Source organism: Trichomonas vaginalis, chromosome IV, assembly GCF_026262505.1.
Source record: "Trichomonas vaginalis G3 chromosome IV, whole genome shotgun sequence".
Taxonomy (NCBI): domain Eukaryota; phylum Parabasalia; order Trichomonadida; family Trichomonadidae; genus Trichomonas; species Trichomonas vaginalis.
Window position 1 is genome coordinate 12,817,045 of NC_067206.1, and position 25,776 is coordinate 12,842,820.

The 25,776-nt window shown below is 30.0% G+C and overlaps 10 protein-coding genes and 2 pseudogenes across 12 annotated transcripts, besides 6 other annotated features; 6 read left to right on the top strand and 6 right to left on the bottom strand.

Moving 5' to 3' along the window:
* Positions 1 to 90: 90 nt before the first annotated feature.
* Positions 91 to 751, top strand: TVAGG3_0080390 (annotated as a pseudogene). Its single transcript has one exon — positions 101 to 731. A coding segment is annotated over exon 1 (631 nt).
* Positions 752 to 1,106: 355 nt separating this feature from the next.
* TVAGG3_0080400 (uncharacterized protein) lies at positions 1,107 to 1,502 on the bottom strand (the record flags this gene model as incomplete). The annotated part of the gene is made up of 1 exon (XM_001311149.2): positions 1,107 to 1,502. One exon carries the CDS (start codon positions 1,500 to 1,502, stop codon positions 1,107 to 1,109), a length of 396 nt encoding a protein of 131 aa, XP_001311150.2.
* Positions 1,503 to 1,644: 142 nt separating this feature from the next.
* TVAGG3_0080410 (DNAJ protein ERDJ3A family) lies at positions 1,645 to 2,646 on the top strand (the record flags this gene model as incomplete). The annotated part of the gene is made up of 1 exon (XM_051222012.1): positions 1,699 to 2,643. One exon carries the CDS (start codon positions 1,699 to 1,701, stop codon positions 2,641 to 2,643), a length of 945 nt encoding a protein of 314 aa, XP_051106998.1.
* Positions 2,647 to 2,808: 162 nt separating this feature from the next.
* Positions 2,809 to 3,438, bottom strand: TVAGG3_0080420 (uncharacterized protein; the record flags this gene model as incomplete). Its single annotated transcript, XM_001311151.2, has 1 exon — positions 2,809 to 3,438. The coding sequence occupies one exon, from the start codon at positions 3,436 to 3,438 to the stop codon at positions 2,809 to 2,811; it is 630 nt and encodes a 209-aa protein (XP_001311152.2).
* A 234-nt stretch (positions 3,439 to 3,672) lies between these two features.
* Positions 3,673 to 4,380, bottom strand: TVAGG3_0080430 (annotated as a pseudogene). Its single transcript has one exon. A coding segment is annotated over exon 1 (708 nt).
* Positions 4,381 to 5,246: 866 nt separating this feature from the next.
* TVAGG3_0080440 (positive regulation of GTPase protein) lies at positions 5,247 to 6,498 on the top strand (the record flags this gene model as incomplete). The annotated part of the gene is made up of 1 exon (XM_001311153.2): positions 5,323 to 6,408. The coding sequence occupies one exon, from the start codon at positions 5,323 to 5,325 to the stop codon at positions 6,406 to 6,408; it is 1,086 nt and encodes a 361-aa protein (XP_001311154.1).
* A 2,432-nt stretch (positions 6,499 to 8,930) lies between these two features.
* On the bottom strand, positions 8,931 to 10,513 carry TVAGG3_0080450 (ankyrin repeat family A family; the record flags this gene model as incomplete). The annotated part of the gene is made up of 1 exon (XM_001290622.2): positions 9,492 to 10,021. A coding segment is annotated over one exon (530 nt), but the record flags the coding sequence as incomplete, so codon positions are not given.
* A 1,289-nt stretch (positions 10,514 to 11,802) lies between these two features.
* Positions 11,803 to 11,839: a mobile genetic element.
* Positions 11,803 to 11,839: a terminal%2Cinverted (terminal inverted repeat of Banshee-A3 transposon ID:TVAGG3_0080460).
* A 1,060-nt stretch (positions 11,840 to 12,899) lies between these two features.
* Positions 12,900 to 13,091: a mobile genetic element.
* Positions 13,092 to 15,256: 2,165 nt separating this feature from the next.
* Positions 15,257 to 15,404: a mobile genetic element.
* Positions 15,405 to 16,460: 1,056 nt separating this feature from the next.
* Positions 16,461 to 16,498: a mobile genetic element.
* Positions 16,461 to 16,498: a terminal%2Cinverted (terminal inverted repeat of Banshee-A3 transposon ID:TVAGG3_0080490).
* A 1,788-nt stretch (positions 16,499 to 18,286) lies between these two features.
* Positions 18,287 to 19,047, bottom strand: TVAGG3_0080500 (spectrin binding; the record flags this gene model as incomplete). The annotated part of the gene is made up of 1 exon (XM_001293711.1): positions 18,287 to 18,868. The coding sequence occupies one exon, from the start codon at positions 18,866 to 18,868 to the stop codon at positions 18,287 to 18,289; it is 582 nt and encodes a 193-aa protein (XP_001293712.1).
* Positions 19,048 to 19,211: 164 nt separating this feature from the next.
* On the bottom strand, positions 19,212 to 20,544 carry TVAGG3_0080510 (uncharacterized protein; the record flags this gene model as incomplete). The annotated part of the gene is made up of 1 exon (XM_051222013.1): positions 19,785 to 20,510. The coding sequence occupies one exon, from the start codon at positions 20,508 to 20,510 to the stop codon at positions 19,785 to 19,787; it is 726 nt and encodes a 241-aa protein (XP_051106999.1).
* Positions 20,545 to 22,686: 2,142 nt separating this feature from the next.
* TVAGG3_0080520 (uncharacterized protein) lies at positions 22,687 to 23,348 on the top strand (the record flags this gene model as incomplete). The annotated part of the gene is made up of 1 exon (XM_051222014.1): positions 22,704 to 23,231. One exon carries the CDS (start codon positions 22,704 to 22,706, stop codon positions 23,229 to 23,231), a length of 528 nt encoding a protein of 175 aa, XP_051107000.1.
* Positions 23,349 to 23,727: 379 nt separating this feature from the next.
* On the top strand, positions 23,728 to 24,795 carry TVAGG3_0080530 (fringe-like family; the record flags this gene model as incomplete). Its single annotated transcript, XM_001294570.1, has 1 exon — positions 23,728 to 24,795. One exon carries the CDS (start codon positions 23,728 to 23,730, stop codon positions 24,793 to 24,795), a length of 1,068 nt encoding a protein of 355 aa, XP_001294571.1.
* A 241-nt stretch (positions 24,796 to 25,036) lies between these two features.
* On the top strand, positions 25,037 to 25,439 carry TVAGG3_0080540 (small nuclear ribonucleoprotein G family; the record flags this gene model as incomplete). The annotated part of the gene is made up of 1 exon (XM_001294569.1): positions 25,044 to 25,289. The coding sequence occupies one exon, from the start codon at positions 25,044 to 25,046 to the stop codon at positions 25,287 to 25,289; it is 246 nt and encodes an 81-aa protein (XP_001294570.1).
* Between the last annotated feature and the right edge of the window lie 337 nt (positions 25,440 to 25,776).

The following is a 25,776-nucleotide window of genomic DNA, read 5'->3' on the forward strand; positions in this document are numbered from 1 at the left end:
GAGAAATTAAAAATAACGAGAAAAACATTTGAAATGGTTCTATCCCCTAAAATAACACAATATTCTCCCTTATTTTTAAATTTTTCGAGATTTTACTCCAATGGAGGGTCAGCCAACAAACGACTCACAGAATAAATGTGATCAATGCAATACTGATAAGCAGCAAAAGCAAACTACCGAAAATGAAATTGAACAACCAAAGAATTTCCAGCCAATAATTTGGCGAGCAGCTGAAGACGGAAACATTGAAAGTGTTAAGTATCTTGTTGCGAAAAATCCAGAAATAGTGAATAAGCCAGACTTAGTTTTTCATATTTTCTTATATAATTCATTTTTAAATTCATAAACAAACACCTCTGCATTGGGCAGCACGCGCAGGGCGTTTTGAAGTTTGCAAATTCTTACTGGAACATGGTGCAAATGCAAATGCTAAAAGTACTGAAGATTCGACTCCTTTACATTGGGCAGCTCAAAAAGGACAACCAAGAATTGTAGAATTACTTCTTCAGAATTGTGCAGATCCTAATTCACAAGAAATCGACGGAGAAACTCCTCTTCATTTTGCATCTTATTACAATAACTTTGAGTCTGTCAAACTTTTGATCAAAGCAGGAGCTGTTGTAAATAAGAGGAATGAAGAGGGTCTAACTCCATTGAAATTGACAACTAGCGATGATATCATGGATTATTTGCTTAAAATAGAAAAGAAGCAAAAGATCCAAATTGAATAACGAATAAAATAATTCTATTCCATTTCTAACAACAATGTTTATTATGATTTAATTCACAAAATCTAAGAAATAATATGTTTAATTTATCATATTTGTTGTCAAGGAGGTTCGAATTAGGGTTTCATTGTGTTATGATTGATTTTGCAAGATAATTTGCCAAATTTGGCAAAGAAAAACCCTCATTTATATAACAAAACTTCTAAATAGAATTCTTTTTTGAAACATCTTGATGTATTTGCTAGTGTTATGGATGGAAGTGTGAATTAAAAGGATCTAAAAGGTAATTAAAAATAATAAAAACGCATTTTAAACTTTAGAACTCAACACAATATGTATACTTTTATGTACTTTTGGTATTACACTGTGTAGTGTAAATTAGTCAAGTGATTTAGGAACAGAACGGAGAGTAATTTCATATCCATCTGTTTTAATTCCAGCTTCGTTCAGAATATTCTTCAGGACGCTCTGTGGTACATCAATATTAACGATTTCGTTTTTGCTTTTATGTTTATTGTCCTTTTTCATTTCTTTTGTTTCGTTGAATTTGTTATTGCGATACTTATCTTTCTTATCCTTATTACCTTTTCTCTCCATTTTGTCCTTTTTGTCTATTTTGCTTGCTTTCTTAGAAGCCTTTTCCTTTTCGGCTTCCATTTTCTTTTTCTGGCTGATTTCATAAAGAGAAAGAAGAAGATTTGGATGTATAGTAGTAGCCTGGGCAATTTCCGCTTTGGCTCGTGCAGCACTGAACTCGAAAATAGGTTGAGTCATTTTCTGGCAAAATAAAGTTTCACTTAATTTTTGACAATCATTTTGTAAACTGTCAAATATTAATTAATAATCACATATATCAATTATTCAAATTATGTAAAACAGTTTCATATTTTTTGACACTTTTTTCAACATTTTGATGTTTTTATTGTTTTTTAGTTTAACACAATCGAAACTAAAAGAATTCACCGTTGAAATGTATAACAAAGAATTTTCCCATAAGAAGAAAGGGAATAACAGAGTCTGGACGTTCCTTGCTTATAAACCATACGTAAAAAATCTAAAGTTATATGAAAGTGCAATAGAGCATGCAAAAATACTTACAAATGGATCAATAGCATACGGAAAAATCAATTGCCAAGCCCAAACAAGGCTCTGCGAATCATTAAAAATAGAAAATTTTCCATCAATTATCATTAAAAATAGAACATACGATATAAGCTATAATGAGCAACCAAATCCCGTTCGAATTGCCAAGGAAGCATTCAGAATTGTTAATAGTTCTCTTGTTGAAGAAGTGAATGATTTCTGGCTCGATGATTATCGCGCCAAACCTACAGCCATTCTCTTCACATGTAAGAAAGGAATTCCTGGATACTGGGCTGCAATCTCTCGCGTCTACAATAAAAAATTAAGAGTTGGAATTTGCCATGATGACGGCTTATTTGAAGAATTTGGTATTAAGGATGTACCACAGATTGTATTCTACAATGATACAAAGACTATTCCTCATGAAGGAGCAAGAAAATTCAGATATGTCAATGAATCAGCAAATGCATTCTTAAATAAGCGACCATCTAAGTCTCCAATAGGTGCGGACTTCCATGTAAATGCCGAATTCCCTGAATACTGCTACGATTACCAGAAAACTTGCATTTTCTGCAACGAAAACTTTATTGATCCTGAATTAGATGAATTGAGAAACCATTTTAGAGACCCAAAGTTCCAATTCTTCATCGGAAAATCAGGTCTTCCGTTCAAAGATATCAAATCTGGAGCAATTGTCATTTACAGCGCTAAGAAAGAAGGTATAATCATAGAAGAGGATATAAAGAAGGCCCAGAGTGCTATTGATCGTGTAATTGATGGAACAGCCAAATTTAAATCGATCCCAAGAAATGAAATTTACATGGAGTTATAAATACTTCATTAATGTTTGAGTAAAAATGATAAGTTTACATATATTTCTTTAAATACCATGAACTCTCTTAATTAACTCAAATATAATTTTGATTCACATATTTGGTCAATTGTATTTAAGAAATGAAAGAATGAAATAAATCTAATATTACTTTTACTAACAAAATTAAACAGTGTATAAATTTGGTTCGATAATTTGGTTATCATCAATGTTTTCGAGATCATTACCTATGCTACTTAATAAAGCGTCAATTTGAGATGAGCGTGTATTTACAATGCCAAGCTGGTAATCGATCCACCACGTCAATACTTGTGTTTGCTTTGCTTTATCGAGAAACATGATTTTTTCGAGATCTAGATTTCTTACGTATCCTGATAATTCATTGACATGAGTTCTAACTTTCTCTTGATATTTAGGATTTTGATTTTCATTGTGTAAATAGGAGTAATCATGTGCAGAAATTGGAGGAAGGCATACAGATAGAACCGAATTTTTCCTTAGTATACTATCTATCTCTTCATCCTTTAATCCGGCTAATCTTGCCCTGTAAAAGGATCCATTCCTTAGCATTTGGCTTGAAAATGTTTGAAGTACAAATTTAGATGAGCTTGTATTAGACGTAAGCTGTTGTGCCAGTTCTGTAAGAAATAATGCTGCGGATGCTTTTAATTCATCATTTTTATTAGAATTATTGTTGTCATTTCGATTTTTATATGGAACTGAATCAACTCTAGCATTTCGCCTTCCTAATCCAGAGTCTAGTTTTTCTTCAGGATAAACTTTACCAGATTTCATTTTGGAAGGAATGATTTTCTTCATTTGTTTTAAGATAAACTCATTATTTTAAACATGTGTTCAATCATCATTATTCTATATTTCTGAGAATTTGATAATAATTTTCTTAATTATACCCTCAGACTGATCATTAACCAATCATTCGTTGCATAAACCTGTAAATCTTAATATTTGTAAGACTGTGAAAAGAATATGAGATAATTTAAAATTGCAATGGTAAATTTTATTCATTTTTTATTGGATCAAGTTTTCTGGATCTGTGATTTGGTCAAGTGTGGCAAGTGGAACAAACTTCTTGTCTGTGATGACCTTCCAGTTATCGAGGTTCAAAAGCTTATCGTTGAGCTTCTGCTGAAGTTCTGGCTGCATGGCAATTCTCTTTGGTGAGTTTGCGCCATGAATACCGATTGATCTGAGGATTGTGAAGCCAGAGTAGTTGAAAGCGTAGAGAGCACTCCATGTGTAAGCATCAAGGCCGTTTCCTTCCTTAGGATCGAAGAACATTGGTGCACTGCCTGTAGAGATGACAGATGTAACCTTCTTGCCGGCGAGATAGCCCTTGTCGAGCATGTGCTCGAAGTCCCAAGCAAATGGAACGTTGAGAACTCTCTCTGTATATGCATAGACGCATGATGGGAATCTGCCGTACCACATTGGGGCGAAGATGACAACGTGTGTTGCTCACTTGAGATTCTCTTGCTGGACCTTGATTTCATCAATCAAGTTGTCTTGGCCTGTAACTGCGAAGATTGAGAATGTGCCATCTGGGATCTTCTTGAAGTCCTTGGCTGTCAATGTTCTGTCAAAGCCAGACTCAACGAGGTTAACGTATCTGACTTCATGGCCAGCCTTCTCTAAGGCTGCCTTTGCGGAGTCAGCAAATCTGAAAGCTGTTGCCTTGTGTGTTGGATCAACATGTGCGACGAGGAAAAGAACACGCATTAGTGAGAAGTGAAGAGATTTACTCAAATTTATACAATTCTCAAATTTTTCGTATTTTCAATGAACATTCAAATTTCTGAGGTTCTCAAAAGATTTTACAATGATAAAAAATTGGCGCAGTTTTTGGATTTTTATTGCACAATTAATTACCGATATTGGATTGTTATAAGGATTCTTTGTGACAATTCATTAGATTTCAAGTAACTGCAAATTTGCTATTATTAATAGATGAGCACGCTCCCTACTTGGAGGATATTGTATATCTTGCATACATGTATGATGTATACCCGATCATTCATATATTTAAGATTTGTCTTTAAATTTGATAGATAATGTAGAATTATTGTGATATTTCGAATCAAATTATTACGCTGATTAAGGAAATCAAAAATTAAAGATAATCTCATAATAAGAACATATTATTTGGATATCGATATAAATTAGATAATTTGCGTGTTTCTCTTATTTGTATGAAACAAAAAGCTATGAGTTAATATGGAAGTGTTTTTCCTGACACATTGCAAATAGAGAGAGCTGCAAAATGCATCTTGAATATCCTCGAATTTTTAGTAAATTGTAAGGCCCAAAAATCATCTTTTCATCAATATCTCATATGGTGAAGTTCCATTAACTTATCATATTGCCCTATATTAGATACTATACTGCATAATTTTAAAGATTAGGAACCTAATCTCTGAAAGAAATGAAGTTGGAATACAAGGTAAAAAGTTTCGTTTTTTAGGAATCCGAAAAAGTGACAAAAATATGAACATTGATTTTAACATGAATCCCTATGCAATTTTGTTTTTTGTCCTATTTATAATATTTCAATAATAATTGTATTCATAATATTTAGTGCTATTTTTCTCCCATAAAGAATCATTTTACATCAAATCAAGATCTCCTTGGTGCATCTTCTCATCAGCAATAGGTCAATACTTAATGACTTCCGCTGAATCATGGAAGGTAGTAATAGGGCCAACTCAATTTCCAAATATCATCGATCATTTGTTTTTATGGATTTTTATTCCATTACATTTTATTCCTTACCCCGTTAGAGCACTTCAATTCATCATTAAATATCATATCGGCAAAGCATATGCCGATAAAGAAGAAGTTGAAGATAATCAAACTGATGGAACGTATTCCAAGCATTGGATTAACGTTTCAAAGCATAAATTTTTCCTTACAGACTATGCCTTCCTATTCTACTCATTATTGCTTCTCATGGGTCCATTTATTCTCGGAATGTACAGATTAATTAAATATCAAGAAAACCAGCCAGGCCATTATGGTAATGGCATTCAAAAGTCTACATATATATTTTCTGCCATCCTTGTTGCCTTTATTTCCATTTTTCTTTGGGTTTGTGTTTATTTCCTCCGAAACGTTCATGATGAAATCGCTATTAATACAGAACTTAAACTAATCGGTATAGCATGGATAATAGCCGTTCCTTTCTACGTAGCTTTTGGCATAGCTAATATTGAAAAGCCAGATGTGATTCCTCCAGAAAGCCCACCTATCTGCTGCATCATTCTTTGCATGGTGTCATTCATGATATCATTTTCTTTGCCCGTAAGTCTTGCAACTTGGAAAAATCCGGATTTCAAGTTGACAATTCCGGAATTCAGATCAGTTGATAACGTTCTTGAAGACCCTAACGCTTATAAAATGCTAAGAAAGTTCATGCAATCGAATACATGCGTCGAAGGACTACTTTTCTTAAGAGATACGATGAAATACAAAAGTGAAACAGATCCGGACAAATTACATGACATGGCCCATAGAATTTACGAAAAATATATTTTTGAAGAGGCTCCGATGGAAATTAACATTGGTGCGCTGATTAGAACTGAATGTCTCAAGCATATCAATGAAATTTCTCCAAATGTATTTGATAGAGCTATACAAGAGATCAAAAAGCTTATTAATCAGGACCAATTGCCTAGATTCATGCAATCTTCTGAAATGATGCAATATATTAAGAATTACAAGGTTAGTGTAATCCCAGAATCAATGGTATAACTGAGCACTTGTTTATTTGTTTGTTATTTTAAAAAAAATTAAGAAAATTAAAAAAATTTTTTTTTCTTTCGGATAAAAACTTAATTTAACTTTGTTAGATAGATATTTTGTGCATTTGTTTCTAGCACGTCAGATATAACTAGAGATATTGGTTCAATGCGAATTACATTTTCACTTAAAAATGTCAATCTCATGATAAAAAGACTATTTCCAGAAGTATTAACATTTAAAGTTATATGTGTGTGATTAAGGCTCCAGGTACAATTTCTTATAAAGAGTGGTAAATATAAACAAGTAAAATCTTTAGATTCACCACTCATTTTTGCATCACAAAAAGGTCATCTTGAAGTTGTGAAATATCTTTTCTCTGTTGGAGCTGATAAAGAAGCATAGAATAATGATGGAAAGACTGCTCTTGATGTCGCAAGTAGTTATGTGAAAAAATACTTTTTAAAAGACAACTATTTGTATTTGAATTACTAAAACTTTTGATTTTTTTATTCTCTGATATAAACTCTCAAATAATTCATTATCCAATACATTATATTTCCTGCTTCCATAAGTTACCCAGAATATATGTAAGGAAGCAGGTCTCAGGAGTACTGTTACTTGTTTGTCTTCAAAAAATCAACAGACATTTGTCAGTTCTTCTTTAGATGGAACTGTCAGAATTTGAGATGTTAGAGAAGGAAAAGAACTCAATAAAATAGAACTGAATGATACACCAGTTTGAAATAAAGAAATTTATTTAATGTTAATTTTACTTCGATTGAAATAGAAAAAACGAATAAAAAAATCCAATTTCATTGATGAGGTGAAATAATTTCAGTCAACTTTTGTTGCTGGCTCAGCACCATGTGAAATTAAAACTTCAATAACTGCTTGGTTATTATAATGAGAGGCGGCTTGAAGTGGAGTTTCTTCAAAGATATCTTTTGCATTTACGTCAACTCCACTTGAAATAAGTAATTCGGCTGCTTCCTTGTTGTTATTACATGCTGCAATATGAAGACATGTCCTTCCGTTTTGATTTTTACAATTGACTTCAGCACCATTCAAAATAAAAAGTCGTGAAATATCAATCCATGAATTTCCAACAGCGATATGAAGGTGACTGTTATTAAAATTATCATATGCGTTAATCTCTGCACCATGAGATACTAGAAATTCAATAGCTTCTTTGCATCTGTTTAGTGTAGCAACATGTAGAGCAGATCTTTTAGTTGTGTTAACTGCATTGATATCTGCACCATGAGAAAAAAGTACTTTTAATATATCGACAAGATTATTTTCAGCTGCAAAATAAACCGCTGTTCTACCGAATTCATCTTTTCCATTTATATCGATACCTTTTGAAATAAGGAGTTCTAATGACTCTATGTTATTGTACAATGTAGCAATATGAAGTGCAGTTCTTCCGAGTTGATCTCTTGAATTTATGTTTACTCCCTGCGCAAGAAAATACTCAATCAACGAATTTCCAAAGCACGATGAATAAACGAAGCATTTTTCGATATCATTTGTTTGATCTAAATATATTAATAAGGCTTGTAGATTGTTGAATTTGCAGCAATAGTCCAAATCGATTTTTAATCCATATTCGTTCATCAAAAAACAAACAAAATCGATGTTATGTGAAATAATTGCGTATTTCATGCATTTTTCAGTTGGTTGTTGATATTTCAAACATTCATTGACGATATCAGGAATACCACTTAAAAAAGATAGCAACAGACATTCATCTGTAATTTCGGATTTGTAATTCGATCTCAAAATCTTGAAGCAATCAACAGCCCCATAATAGCAACATAATTCAAGCAATGTATACTGAATAATATCAGTAGAAAACAAACCATTGTCATAGACTTTGTTTGCATTGAATCCTTCTTTTCCCGTTTGAATAATGAATGATTCTTTATCATTATTCATTATTGATTTATAAAGTTCATCATTTTCATATGAACTCAAGCTATTTGATGCCATAAAATTTTTGAAATTTAATTTATGTTTTACGTCATAGACAACACCTGTTTCTTTATAAATTAAATAATCAAATAAAATAGAAATGTGTGGTATTTCTTTTGGCTTGAATTCATCAACTAACTTTTTAAAGATACCATAATACGATTTCATGTAACGGTTTCTGAATTTTTCGGCATTGCAAATACCGCTCAGAACGTAAGATAGTGAAATTGTATTAGTTTCCATTAATTTTGTCTTAATTAATTGGTAAATGTTCTCGATTTCTTCTTCATTTTCTGATTTAAGACTGTATATAGCATTAAATGTATCAGTTACATCCTTATATTTCTCTGTAAGTTCAGAAAAAATCATTTTATTCATTTTTTATAACTCTGCCAAAATTGTCACTTTTATCTGACCGAAAATCATTTCAATTATCTCTCATTCTCTGATATCGAATAACTTAGTAACCTGTTTGTTATTGTAGACTTTAAAAAAATCCAGAATCTTCCTAAAAAAATATTTTCCTGGAAGCAACAAAATTTCCAGATTTTACATTCCTAAGTTTTACAGTAAGATCATTAAATTTATTTAAAACATATGATTCCTTATCATCTTTGATAGAATCAAGGACTTTCTTAACATTATCTTGATCACTTTGTTTGCTTGACAAAGTCTTGACTAAGAAACAATTCAAATCTTCCATTTGATTTAATTAAGTTTAAATGATAATTTAGAGGATCCAAACTCAATACGTTCAGTATTTTGAATCTGTATGTTTCTTGGAATGGAATACTGTTGCTCGTTCATAACTTGAATGTGGAATGTTGACTGATAAGAGTGTACTATGCACTCTTGTTGGTCTGCAACTCTCATTCTGGGAGATACTGCCTCTACATATCTCATGGAATGACATACTGTTCCATAGCCAATTCGAAAAAGCCATATTAGAGAAACCTAAATGAAAACGAAATTTATGATCAACAAATCTCAGAGGAAACATTTATTGAGCTGAATAAGTAATACTTTTATAAAATGAGTTGAGAGCAAAATTGAATATTCAAAAATAGGTTTGGACAGATCGCTTTGCACCATATTGCTCAAGTAATGATATCATCTCTTTATCTTCTTTAATATATGCATAATCAACAGCAGATAGACCAGAATTATCTTTTGCATTAATGTCAATATTGTGCATTAAAAGGTATTTTGCTTTATCTACATCTTCCAGACTCACTGCAAAATGTAGTGAGGAGTATCCATGTATCTCTTTATCATTTATATTTGCACCATTAGATAAAAGTATTTCTGCAATTTCAAAACTGTTTTGGTGTATTGCAACTAGCAGGGGAGTAATTCCGTTATTTGTTTTTATATTTATATTGGCTCCATTTAAAATGAGAAGCTTAGCTGTATCAAATGAATTATATTGAACTGCATAATGGAGTGCAGTTTTTCCTTCATTATCTTGCTCGTCGACAAAGGCAATTGTTTCACCAAAATTACCTTTTGTAATAATTTTCTTACTATGCAAAATAAGAAATTCTGCAGCATCATAATTATTTGTTAGAGCTGCCACTTGAAGAATGGTCATTCCGTTTTTATTTTTTGCATTAATATCTGCACCATTTTCAATAAGAAATTCGATCATTTTTTTGTTACTGAATGAAGCTGCATAATTTAGAATAGATTTCCTGTTTTTATCAGTTGAATTAATATTTACTCCACGAGAAACAAGAAATTTGACTATTTCTATATTACCAATAAGGGCTGCTAAATGAAGGGCTGTAACATGAGAGTGATTGTCTTTTGCATTAATATCAACTCCTTGTGAAATAAAATATTCGAAAATAGAAGTGCTGAAACAGGGAGTAACTCTAGGGTTGTTAAAAATATCAAAAATTAGCGTTTTGAAGACACCATGGTGTCTTATAATTTTCCCTTCCTTATTGGCGTGTAGAAATAAATGCGCCAATAGATTGAAGAAGAAGAATTGTTTTTCTCTTAATGAACTTTAATCCTTTTGATATAAGAATATTAAAAACATTAATATAATTTCGATTTCGGAAATTAAATTTCCAAATTTTTTGTCGATTTCGGAAATAACAGGATCCCGCATCCAACACGCAACAACAAAACACAAAACACACTTTTTGGTTCTTTCATCGTTTTAATCGTAATTTATGTAATACATGATTTGGATAAATTTTACAAAAATAGAACCTATATTATATTCTTTTCAAAGATTCTTGCAAATCATCAAAAATAATTGTATTTTAAAAAACGATTAAATTATCCTTTCATTATTTTAAACTTAAATTAGTTTTTATGATTGACTAAAGCAATCATATTTATTCATCATTAAATAAACAAAAAAATAATATTTGAGAGTTATTTCAAAAAAACACATTGAATTTATTAATTTGTCTCAATTTCAGTATTATAAATTTTTATAATTTCAATATTTTGAAATACACTTTTTAATATTTCAATATTTATGATATTTCAATGTTTTAAGTGGTCTCAAATTGAGCTTCTCAAATATAAGTTGGCCTATTCAAATAATAAAATTAAATCATATTTCAAATAATAAATAAAAGTAAGGGTTTCGTTTTGCTAAAATTGTCACTTTTATAGCATATTTGTTTTTGGATGTTTTGCGAAACCAAAAAAAAACTATGATATACAATGTGTGTGTAAAGAAAATACTTTATTTACTAGTTAAAAATCATTTGGTATTGATCAAGTTATTTTTTCTGGATAAGATATTATATGGATAATTGGATAGAAAATACAATTATATAATCTTGTACCTATGGCATTCCAAACGGGAACCGCGGTTGGTTACCATGGATTTCCGTCACCGGTCACATTTTAAAGATTTTTTAAAGCCTTTATAAAATATGCTTTGTAAATCATTTTTTGTAAATCGGCAAAAATTTGGTAATTTTCTTCAACTAATAAATCTGCGAATAGCATTTATAATACAAGAACAATCTTTTAAAATGCGTTTGATTCATTTTTGTATAATTTCATATAGGCACATATATTCTTCCGGGACTTTCCGTGATTTTACCGTAAAATCATTAGTTTACACCAATTTTTCCGTATTTTGAATAGTTTACTGCACTTTTTCCGTAAAATTGAGTTACGGGAATCCGCAAAATTTCCGGACCTCATTTTTCATAGAATATAATAATAATATTTGATAAAAAGATATATTATTTGTATTTTTGATTTTTGAATTACGTAAAAAGTGAATTGTTAACTTGATTTTTTATATGGTTAATTTTTCAAATGATATTATGAAGATCTAAAATATTAAAAGTAAAAAATTGAATTACGGAAAAAGTGAGGTCAAAAGTGAAATAAATTTGCAGAACAATTTTCATTGAAATAAGCTTTATTTTTTTATTATTAATAACAATGCTGTAATAAACAGAAATTCATCAAAAGTGACAGCTCTCAATTTTTGACATTTGTAAATTCTAAATTGAATGAGAAAAATGAAATAATACTAAGCATAATACAATATTCTAGATTTAATTATAATTAGGAAAAAGTTAGTTTTGAGAGTACTTTTCATAGGCATATAGAATGAAATCTTCTGAAAAATATATATCACATAAACTCACATTATTTTCTATATATATAACTATTTTATATAAAAATCAAATTCAATGATCTTAAAAGCGAAGGATAAACCTCAAAATTTACGAATATAATGAGTGGTAATATAATGCTTATCTATCATAAAACCATATGAAATATCAATTTTGCTTTACGCCTAATTTTTGACGACAATTAGCAAAAAATGTTAAATGTTAACACTCAGTCCATTTGAATATGAAAAATAAAATTGACTTTGATTAAATGTTTTTATTTATCATGCAATTCTTCTTGCGACCAAAGATTTGAATAAAATTTCAAAAAATAAGATAGCTTAAAAAATAATATACGGTAGTTTACTAATAATAGATGAATAGTATATAAATTCTATTAAAATGGATTTGATCCAAAAAAATATATAAAATTTGATCATAAATAAAATCGTTTTAAATTACTTCTTCATTTAAATTATAACAATTATTTTTGGTTTTATCGTTTTTAAAGCTCATGTGTTTTTTTTAACCACAGAATACTTATGTGCTGTAGCAAGCTTGCAATCCAAAGCTCACGTTAGACAACAAGAGTCATGAAGTCTCATACTAAGGATATCCAACATATATTTTAATAATCTAATGTTTGTGACAAATATTCAACATAAAATTAAGTTTTCGTTTCGTTACAAGGCATTCATACTTTGGAGATATCATATTTAATGTACAGAAAAGTTAATATTAAACAATACATGCTAAAGAATTAATAAATAAGATAATAAAATAAATTTATACGTAATTACTTTCATTTTAATATGCTTTATGCTGTATAATATGATTAAGAGGCATTAAAAGGTTCCATAGTCTGCTTTTATAGGCAAGATTTTTGATAAAAATTTTAAATTTTGAAAAATGATGAGAAAAGGAAAAAAAAGGTAAATGAGAGCAAGAGGAGGGAAAAAAAGAAAAAGAAAAGGAAGGGAAGGGAAAAATAAAAGAAAGAAGGACATATAAAAATTTAGATGCGCATTCTTAATGCCGAGGCGGCTTGCCGCCGAGGCGCGATTTTTTTAGGCCTCTACGGTAACCCGGCAATGTTTTTTTAAATCTTGTACAGCCCTACTTGTACCTGGTTTAATTAAGCTAATTGTCATCAGAAACTTGTAATTTTTATGAATTTCAGATTTTCTTTTCATTACTGCTTTTCTTAATAGGTCAAGTTCTTATTTACGTTATAAAGTATGATATTTACAAATATCAAGTTATCATGTTTTTTGAGAAATTATGAGAAACAAACAAAAATGAAAAAGATAGGAATAGCAATGAATAGTGATGTGGGTATAGAAAATGTAAGAGATATGAATGCAAAGCAATCAGTATTTAGGATATTGACCATAGATTTCGAAAAAAAAATGCTGCATATTGAGCGAAAACTATGATTATATTATAAGGCTGTCATTTAAAGCATAATGAAACTATTCCCTTTTCATTTTAATCGAATAAGATAGTAAAGATTTTTGAATTAGCTAGAAACTGATGAGATTTTCACAAATCAGATTTTTAATCTCTATAATGCATAATTCACTCAATATCTCAAATTTGATATTGCGAGATATTTTTGCTATCGGTTTCGCAATTTTGACACAATAGCAAGAGGGTTCTATAAGCATTATTATCAACGTAGAATCTGAATATCATATCAGAAAATGTCGCAAATCTGACATTTACCCGACCAAATAGCAAAAATAATTGAATACTTTTCGCAAAAACTTTAAAAATCGATAAAAATATGAAATATAGATATTAAAGAGACTTTTTATATAATATTCATAAAGATTTTCCAAAAATATGATACCGCAAAATTAAAAAAGTGACGTCTTGAGTGGAGTCAAAGGTCGAAATTGCTAGCTAAATGTTTTTTTAGCGAAATTGCGTATTGTACGTTTTTTTCGCAAAACGAAACCCTTAATAAAAGTGATTGAGGTCATAGCAAAACGGCTAGGGTTGTTAGATTCCCGACGATAGGTGTCTTGGAAGATTTGCCTGGTGTCATCATAGTGTCTTTAAATCAAAAATTTTATTTTGGAGTTAGTTTTATTGATTTTTCAATAAAAAACATTTGTAAAACAAGAAATAAAACGATAAAATATTTATATTTTATATAAGGATCTTATATATTTAAAATAAATATCATTTTATTTTTTTCATTGGTGTCTGTCAAACCATAATACACTATTCAAAAATTCAATGTGTCTTGCGGTTTCAAAAGACACCTTCAAATTGAACGATAGCACAGACACTATTGAATTTTACCCATTGTATTTAGTTTTTTACCCTTTTTATTTTTAAGAATTAATGACTGAAACAGCCGTTTTGCTATGACCTCAATCACTTTTATTAAGGGTTTCGTTTTGCGAAAAAAACGTACAATACGCAATTTCGCTAAAAAAACATTTAGCTAGCAATTTCGACCTTTGACTCCACTCAAGACGTCACTTTTTTAATTTTGCGGTATCATATTTTTGGAAAATCTTTATGAATATTATATAAAAAGTCTCTTTAATATCTATATTTCATATTTTTATCGATTTTTTAAAGTTTTTGCGAAAAGTATTCAATTATTTTTGCTATTTGGTCGGGTAAATGTCAGATTTGCGACATTTTCTGATATGATATTCAGATTCTACGTTGATAATAATGCTTATAGAACCCTCTTGCTATTGTGTCAAAATTGCGAAACCGATAGCAAAAATATCTCGCAATATCAAAATTTGAGATATTGAGTGAATTATGCATTATAGAGATTAAAAATCTGATTTGTGAAAACATCTCATCAGTTTCTAGCTAATTCAAAAATCTTTACTATCTTATTCGATTAAAATGAAAAGGGAATAGTTTCATTATGCTTTAAATGACAGCCTTATAATATAATCATAGTTTTCGCTCAATATGCAGCATTTTTTTTTCGAAATCTATGGTCAATATCCTAAATACTGATTGCTTTGCATTCATATCTCTTACATTTTCTATACCCACATCACTATTCATTGCTATTCCTATCTTTTTCATTTTTGTTTGTTTCTCATAATTTCTCAAAAACATGATAACTTGATATTTGTAAATATCATACTTTATAACGTAAATAAGAACTTGACCTATTAAGAAAAGCAGTAATGAAAAGAAAATCTGAAATTCATAAAAATTACAAGTTTCTGATGACAATTAGCTTAATTAAACCAGGTACAAGTAGGGCTGTACAAGATTTAAAAAACATTGCCGGTTACCGTAGAGGCCTAAAAAAATCGCGCCTCGGCGGCAAGCCGCCTCGGCATTAAGAATGCGCATCTAAATTTTTATATGTCTTCTTTCTTTTATTTTTCCCTTCCCTTCCTTTTCTTTTTCTTTTTTCCCTCCTCTTGCTCTCATTTACCTTTTTTTTCCTTTTCTCATCATTTTTCAAAATTTAAAATTTTTATCAAAAATCTTGCCTATAAAAGCAGATTATGGAACCTTTTAATGCCTCTTAATCAATATTATACAGCATAAAGCATATTAAATGAAAGTAATTACGTATAAATTTATTTTATTATCTTATTTATTAATTCTTTAGCATGTATTGTTTAATATTAACTTTTCTGTACATTAAATATGATATCTCCAAAGTATGAATGCCTTGTAACGAAACGAAAACTTAATTTTATGTTGAATATTTGTCACAAACATTAGATTATTAAAATATATGTTGGATATCCCTTAGTATGAGACTTCATGACTCTTGTTGTCTAACGTGAGCTTTGGATTGCAAGCTTGCTACAGCACATAAGTATTCTGTGGTTAAAAAAAACACATGAGCTTTAAAAACGATAAAACCAAAAATAATTGTTATAATTTAAATGAAGAAGTAATTTAAAACGATTTTATTTATGATCAAATTTTATATTTTTTTGGATCAAATCCATTTTAATAGAATTTATATACTATTCATCTATTAGTAAACACTACCGTATATTATTTTTTAAGCTATCTTATTTTTTGAAATTTTATTCAAATCTTTGGTCGCAAGAAGAATTGCATGATAAATAAAAACATTTAATCAAAGTCAATTTTATTTTTCATATTCAAATGGACTGAGTGTTAACATTTAACATTTTTTGCTAATTGTCGTCAAAAATTAGGCGTAAAGCAAAAATTGATATTTCATATGGTTTTATGATAGATAAGCATTATATTACACTCATTATATTCGTAAATTTTGAGGTTTATCCTTCGCTTTTAAGATCATTGAATTTGATTTTTATATAAAATAGTTATATATTAGAAAATAATGTGAGTTTATGTGATATTATTTTTCAGAAGATTTCATTCTATATGCCTATGAAAAGTACTCTCAAAACTAACTTTTTCCTAATTATAATTAAATCTAGAATATTGTATTATGCTTAGTATTATTTCATTTTCTCATTCAATTTAGAATTTACAAATGTCAAAAAATTGAGAGCTGTCACTTTTTGATGAATTTCTGTTTATTACAGCATTGTTATTAATAATGAAAAATAAAGCTTATTTCAATGAAAATTGTTCTGCAAATTTATTTCACTTTTGACCTCACTTTTTCCGTAATTCAATTTTTTACTTTTAATATTTTAGATCTTCATAATATCATTTGAAAAATTAACCATATAAAAAATCAAGTTAACAATTCACTTTTTACGTAATTCAAAAATCAAAAATACAAATAATATATCTTTTTATCAAATATTATTATTATATTCTATGAAAAATGAGGTCCGGAAATTTTGCGGATCCCGTAACTCAATTTTACGGAAAAAGTGCAGTAAACTATTCAAAATACGGAAAAAATTGGTGTAAACTAATGATTTTACGGTAAAAATCACGGAAAGTCCCGGAAGAATATATGTGCCTATATGAAATTATACAAAAATGAATCAAACGCATTTTAAAAGATTGTTCTTGTATTATAAATGCTATTCGCAGATTTATTAGTTGAAGAAAATTACCAAATTTTTGCCGATTTACAAAAAATGATTTACAAAGCATATTTTTATAAGGCTTTAAAAATCTTTAAAATGTGACCGGTGACGGAAATCCATGGTAACCAACCGCGGTTCCCGTTTGGAATGCCATAGGTACAAGATTATATAATTGTATTTTCTATCCAATTATCCATATAATATCTTATCCAGAAAAAATAACTTGATCAATACCAAATGATTTTTTAACTAGTAAATAAAGTATTTTCTTTACACACACATTGTATATCATAGTTTTTTTTTGGTTTCGCAAACATCCAAAAACAATATGCTATAAAAGTGACAATTTTAGCAAAACGAAACCCTTACTTTTATTTATTATTTGAAATATGATTTAATTTTATTATTTGAATAGGCCAACTTATATTTGAGAAGCTCAATTTGAGACCACTTAAAACATTGAAATATCATAAATATTGAAATATTAAAAGTGTATTCAAAATATTGAAATTATAAAAATTATATAATACTGAAATTGAGACAAATTAATAAATTCAATGTGTTTTTTTGAAATAACTCTCAAATATTATTTTTTTGTTTATTTAATGATGAATAAATATGATTGCTTTAGTCAATCATAAAAACTAATTTAAGTTTAAAATAATGAAAGGATAATTTAATCGTTTTTTAAAATACAATTATTTTTGATGATTTGCAAGAATCTTTGAAAAGAATATAATATAGGTTCTATTTTTGTAAAATTTATCCAAATCATGTATTACATAAATTACGATTAAAACGATGAAAGAACCAAAAAGTGTGTTTTGTGTTTTGTTGTTGCGTGTTGGATGCGGGATCCTGTTATTTCCGAAATCGACAAAAAATTTGGAAATTTAATTTCCGAAATCGAAATTATATTAATGTTTTTAATATTCTTATATCAAAAGGATTAAAGTTCATTAAGAGAAAAACAATTCTTCTTCTTCAATCTATTGGCGCATTTATTTCTACACGCCAATAAGGAAGGGAAAATTATAAGACACCATGGTGTCTTCAAAACGCTAATTTTTGATATTTTTAACAACCCTAAAAACGGCTGTTTCAGTCATTAATTCTTAAAAATAAAAAGGGTAAAAACTAAATACAATGGGTAAAATTCAATAGTGTCTGTGCTATCGTTCAATTTGAAGGTGTCTTTTGAAACCGCAAGACACATTGAATTTTTGAATAGTGTATTATGGTTTGACAGACACCAATGAAAAAAATAAAATGATATTTATTTTAAATATATAAGATCCTTATATAAAATATAAATATTTTATCGTTTTATTTTCTTGTTTTACAAATGTTTTTTATTGAAAAATCAATAAAACTAACTCCAAAATAAAATTTTTGATTTAAAGACACTATGATGACACCAGGCAAATCTTCCAAGACACCTATCGTCGGGAATCTAACAACCCTACAGGGAGTATAAGGAAAGCAGTTTTCAATGTCATTTGAAACATCAAGATGAATAAAGAAAGCTTGGTAATTCCTCCAGAGCCTACAAGTATCCAAATCAATTTCTAATCCATACTCTCTATTCAAAAATGTTATAAAATCAACATTGAATGAAATAATTGCATATTTCATGCATTCTTGATCGGGTATTTGGAATTTCAAACATTCGTTCAAAATGTCTGGTTTTCCGCTTAAGAATGAAAATTGAAGGCATTGTGGATTAATTTCTGAGTTGAATTTTGTCCTTAATAACTTAAAACAATCAACAGCTCCGTGATAGCAACACAATTCAAGAAATGAATATCCTTTATCTGATTCCGGATAAAAATCATGTTTGAGTTTTTGAGTTTTATCAAATGATTCGCTTTCAATGAATACAATAAATGAATCTTTATCGTCATCCATAATTGATCTATAAATTGTGTTTTTTTCAAGCAGATCTAATGTATAATTTCCGTAAGATTTTTCACTTCGATAACTTATTGGGAATCCATATTCCTTATTAAAGAAATATTCTAAAGCTGGATGATCTCTTAAATCAATTTTTATTCGAAATTCTTCATAAAACATTTTGAAAATGAGCCAATATGATTTCAAATATATATTATTATATCTATAAGCACTAAAAAGGATAGGGGGACTTACAAATGGAAATAAATCTATCTCATTAGAAATTTTTTTCATCTTTTGATAAATTTCTTGTATTTCTGTGGTATTCGTTGTGTTAATACGCACGAAAGAAGCAATGATTTCATAATTATTTCGATACATTTTTGTCAACTCTTCGTATATGAGGTGGATATCTTTCTTTTCAGTCATTTGAAAAATTAAAAAAAAACTAGCAATTGCAACTACACTCATTTTATATACAATTCAATTTTTTCCACGATTCAATTTTTTCCCACAATTCAATTTTTTTTTCAATTTGAAAACTAAAATTATGCTATAGGATGGAATTCGAAGTGATATTGGGTAAAAATAATTATGGCAATATCAGATACTGTAGCTTTGAAATGATACGTCATAGTTTGAAACGATATTAACATATTTTCATTTATTAATTAAGATGGAGCTGATATGATGCATAATGCTATTGTTTTATAAAATCAATAACCTATTTTCGATAAGAATACTATTGAAATTTTTATTTTATCGATAGAATATCGAAATTGGGAAATACAATAGCATCAATTTTTCAAATTTAAGGTCTCAGTAGGCTCTAGTTTTAAGGAAACGGATACTTAATATAAATAATTTTTTTTATTCTTTATCAATCATAACAAAATAAGGAAATGAAATATGTAATCGGAATGTTACAGTATTATTTAGCACCAATTGAAAGCTTTCCAAATGCAGGCGCTTTTGATGGAGTTGAACTAGGTGTAAGACCTGTTTTCTTAATACCACTAAGGCCACCCATTGCAGGTTTACCGCCAATGCCACCTCCAATGCCACCGCCAATGCCCTTACTCAAACCTTTTCCAATTGCAGGTTTGGCAGTAGCAGCAGATTCCTCAGCAGCCTGTTCGGTGTTTTCTTTCTTCTCTTCTGTAACAGCTGGGGGTTGGTACTTCTTTGGTTCGGGCTTTGTTGGATTAATTGAATATATTGTATCAGACTGAACTCTTTGGTTAATGGCAAGCTTTGAAGTTGTTGTTTCTGTATGTTTTTCTGCTGTTTTCTCGCTTTCTTGTGCTTTCTTGAATTGCGTTTTGATTTTTTCGGCTAAATTGGCTTTGAATAAGATATTGCTATGATTTGTTTGAAGAATTTCTTGGAAAGAAGTTAACATTCTAACGGAATCTGAAATTTGAGATGGGGACATTGGAGAAAATCTTTCTGTTGGCGAATATTGGAGTCCTGATGGAGCATATGTAGTAATACCTGTTGAAATTGGTATTTTTTTGTTTGATGTTTTGAAATTTATTGATAATAAATCGATAATGCTTGCGCGAATTTCTCTGATAACTTGTATTTGGCTGAGACAGAAGAAGGCCAAAATAAATAACAATAATGAAAAGTAGAGAAGGTATGGACTAAAATTCATTATTGAACTGAATTTGACCAAAAAAAAATTTTTTTTATCCATGTCTCCAATTAATTTTTTGAATAGGTTTTATAGCATCTCTAGCATGCCATTTGAAATGGAAAGTTGAATTTATTGCAATTAAACCATAGATTATTATTCTCTTGATCATAGATCTTGAATTAAATGGAAAGTGTCTTCTCTGATGGACCAATCTCTATTAGAAATGAAAAACTGCATTCTTTTTTGTCCTTATGTTAGTATAGTTCATAATTTAACAATTTATTTCCATTTATTAATATAAATTTATTAAAATTTGATGGATAATTCAATTAAGTGTATAAAATTATAAGCTTGTGTCGATTTGAATTTTGACAAAATTGATTATTTACAAGTGGAATTGAGAAAATAAATTAAATTAGAGATGCGAGTTTCCGAATTTTTTTAGCCCTGGGATGTCATAACCGCTGCGGTTTTGTAAAATTTGGGATAAATTTTGACAATCCATTTTTTGTGGGATGTACGTTTATATCAATTTGCTCGGCGTTTGCCGAGCTATTGTACAATCCTACTCGAATTCATTACGCAGCCCTGGTCACTCAAAGGCCGGGGCATACAATTACAAAATAGTAGAGTGAGACTCTTCTAATTTCTTCCAATCACAAGGAAGATCTTAGAAGAGCCTCACTCTACTCGAACACATTACGCAGCCCTGGTCACTCAAAGGCCGGGCATACAATTACAAAATAGTAGAGTGAGACTCTTCTAATTTCTTCCAATCACAAGGAAGATCTTAGAAGAGCCTCACTCTGCTCGAACACATTACGCAGCCCTGGTCACTCAAAGGCCAGGGCATACAATTACAAAATAGTAGAGTGAGACTCTTCTAATTTCTTCCAATCACAAGGAAGATCTTAGAAGAGCCTCACTCTACTCGAACACATTACGCAGCCCTGGTCACTCAAAGGCCGGGCATACAATTACAAAATAGTAGAGTGAGACTCTTCTAATTTCTTCCAATCACAAGGAAGATATTAGAAGAGCCTCACTCTGCTCGAACACATTACGCAGCTCCTGCTCAACAATGAGCAGGTCTTACCACTTTGAGAGGCTTTCGCTCGAGTTCTGATGCAGATCCCAACGCGAGCGAGAGTCTCTCAAGCAAGCTTCTAATTCGTAGCTAGAGTTTCACTCTTATGAACTGGCAGCCAATTTGAGAGACTTTCGCTCGAGATCTAATGAAAAATCAGAACTCGGCCAAAAATTGCCCAAACAGGCTTGTAATTCGTAGCTATAGTATTGATCGTATGGATGTGTTGCCAATATGAGAGACTTTCGCTCGATGTCTGATATTGCATCAGACATCGAGCGAAAGTCACTCAAAACAGCTTAGACATGTCTATTTTGACGGCATTAAATGATTTCATAGGAAATGTCTCAGTTGTTAATTAAGTTCACGTGAGCTTTTATGAATGAAAATAAGTAAAAAAAAAGAATTTTCTCAAAAAAAATTGTGTACGCATTGAAATTTTTATCTATAAATTTAGATATGTCATCAATAATATAATATAATTTTAAATTCGTGGAGTACACTTGGGATAATTGAATATGGGCTACCCCATCCCAACCTCTCAAACTTCCTCTGAATTTGGACAAGGTATCCCAATCCCAAAGACCTATCTGAATAAAATGAAATAAGTATATTATATATATTATTTATTTGCTAATAATGAGCATAAATCGCTAAAATTATGAAGAAATTAAAAATTAAAAATTAAAATTAGAAAAAAATGTTGATTTAATGAGAGAATATTGTATAAAAATAGAATTATTAGCTAAAATACGTATTAATTTTATGATATTTCAATCACATTAACGAAAATCGCCCATTTTTAATTCAAATGGGCGGGAAAAAAAATAAAATTCCAAAAAAAATTGAATTGGGGAAACGATAGGGGACGGGATATGAGAAACCCCATATGTTTGGGAATTTTTCGCATCACTAATTAAATTTTTCCAAAATTAACAGCTGAAAAAGACTATTTATTATACATCAATTTAATGAAATTCTGATATTGGTAATCTAAACATGCCTTATTTTAAATTAAGGAATGAAAAGCAGTGTTGAAATTCCACTATTCACGCCGATACACAACGATTATACAATTCAATTTTATTACGTAAAAAATAAAGTTTACAAAACTATTTTTTCAGATGACATTCGAAGAGAAGTTAAAACCATATGAAAAGTGGGTAAAGCTTGCCCAAGAAGTCCTTTTATTCAAGCGTCCAGTCATCTTTGCAGCCCTTCTTCTCACAGTTTTGGGCTTGTTTGAATTCGCCAAATTTGTAGAAGCTGGCTTCTTTGCTTCTGTTTGCCTTGCAATTTGCGCCCTTTACTTTGCAGTTGTTTTCTACGCATACTTAGGCTCTAAAGTTGACAAATTCTTGTTTAGTGAACTTCCAGGAGATGATCCAACAGCCTCAAACAGAGTACGCTCATTAAAGGAACTCGATGAATTATTCGGAAAATACATTCCAGCTGACTGCCCATGCAAGACCTGCTGCTCTCTCTCAAAGAAGGGAACATTCATTGCAATTGGTGTTTCTTTTGCTTTGGCTGTTTTCTTTAAGTTCGTTCCACCGTTTTGGTTCAATTTAGTTGTAGCTACACTTGCATTAGCACTTCCAAGCGTTTTAACTCTTCCACCAGTTGCACAGCGCTCATCGTGCCATGTATAGTTATTTTACTTGTATGTTTATTTTGATAACGTGCAAAGAAAAGACGATTGAATTCTTCTGAAAAGCATGAAAATATTTGAATTAAAATCATTTTATCATAGATAGATTATAATAGATATGTTCTTTATAAAAATTTGATTCGGGGCTGGATTGTATCAAACATTGAATTCGATAAGAGGAAATTATTAAGGATATGGCCTTCACTATAGATATTTAAGATATCTTAATGCATCTGCCCATAAATTATTGATTAACATAAGTATGAATGATCAAAAAAAATTATTTTCAAAGATATCTTTTTTGATCATTCATACTTATGTTAATCCAACTTCTTTTGGTGCATATTTCAAGTGAAGAATCTGACAGCATTGCAATGCATGACTTCGCTTTTGGAATATGGACTGGAAAAAAAATGATTAAATCTAGAATTTTGCCTTTGGCAAAAACATGGTTAAAATTTGTTCCTTCTATCGATATTTATTCAGATTATCTCGATATGGATGATGTTTATGAAGTGTTAAATAGTTCAAATCACTTAAATATCACATTTCATACGATTCCAACTTTCGCTCATCATTTAGTTGGTACAAATTTTGATAATGTATGGAATCATGCACAATCTCGCCATCTAATTGCATTTTCAGATTTATATCGCAGATATCCGAACAAAAAATGGTACTTTTTAGGAGACGATGATACGTTTCTCTTTCCAAACGGTATCATTAAAAACTTAAAAGATTTTAACTATACAGAACAGCGAATTCTCGGTCATCAATTTGCAATCTTCCCTTCTCTTATTAAATTTTACCAATCGAATCAATCCAACTATTACTTTTGCCAAGGTGGCGCAGGATTCTTTGTTTCTCAAGCAATGATGAAATTCCTTGGTCCTCGAATCTTAAATTGCTCAAAATATTACGAGGAATTTAATTTCGTAAGTGATATTAGAATCAGTGCTTGTATCGACTTCTATTCAACGATAAATAATATTTCAACAAATTATTCGAATTATATTGATCAAATTGGGCGAATTAACGGCGATCTCCCAGAAAAATCAACATCAAAAGGCTCCCCTGACAATCAGCCAATATCTTATCATCACTCTGTTGATAAAATTACCGAATTAATTTGGAATTCCTCATTTTCAACTTGGACTTACAAAAATGGAACGGATGTCTATGTTGAATGGACTCATGTTTTCGGTTCCCATATTACTACTGAAATTGCTTACCAAGGCAATTTTATGGATATTATATGGGGATACATGATATATGCTCCATACGGAAACAATTATTATTCAGAGACACCTCCAGAGCCTGTATTTTCCTCAAATGAAATTGAAATTCCTTATAAATATATTCAAAATTTCCAGAATAACATAACTTTTGAATATATATGTGATGATAATTTGAAGCATGGAAGTGTTGTTTTCGATCATTTCTTTGGAGAAGGAAAAGAAGGCACTTCTTTCAGAGTTCATTGTGATCCTCCAAAACCATACATGCACAACTTTCCAAATGGTTCACCACTATCTTTATTACATGAAGATCAAAGTGATCTTTAGGAAAATCTTTATATATTTGTTTGTTTGTAAAATTTTTTATTTTATTTGTTTTATTTTTCTTTAGTAAATCTATGGTTCGTTTGTATTATCATTATGCCTTTCATTTATTTTATTTTAAGTGATATCTGTTAAATTAATGAGAAAAATAAAGCAAATCATACTCAAATTTCGTTAAATCAACAAAATCTGTTAGATTGTTATATATGATATCAAGAGAATAGTAATAAAATGTCATAAGTGTTTTCATTATGAGTGTCCAAATGACTCAAGCACAACCTCCATATCCTGAATTAAAAGGGCACTTGCAAAAAAAAGTCAAGATTATGTCAAACAAAGACAGGGAAGTTTCTGGTATTTTAACAGGATTTGATCACTTTATGAATCTTACAATCAGAGATGCACAAATCAAAACGCCATACGACAAAGCACCCGTATTTTGTAACTCGTGTGTTATCAGAGGAACTATGATTTTATCAGTAGAAACCTTGAATTGACAAAATTCCAATAATAATTACAAATTTTTCATTACATTTCACTATCAAATACAAGACCTCTTAGTTTTTATCCAAGTTATGCCTATAACATTAGCCATTTCATACTATTCATAAATAACATTTTTAAATTTAAAGAATCCAAAAATTTTCGGTGCCATATAGAGAACTATAGTCTGAGAGGTACTGATTCTATCCATGTACCTCGCAGACCATAGTTCTCAGCCAAAATGGCTAAAAATTCGGTGCAATTGTTGACATTGCACTCAATTTTTAGCCATTTTGGCTAAGAATTGGAGGGTGTGAGTACTATTGCACGCAATAGTATCTCACACCCTCCAATTCATCCTATGGCACCGAAAAATTTTTGACTTTGTTGGACACAAATCTTCTCAAGAACCAAAAGAAGAATCTCCCCAACCAAACTCCTCGTCAAGTGAAGAAGAAGAAGAAGTTGACGACGACGAGGAGTTTGGAAAGTGGGACGACA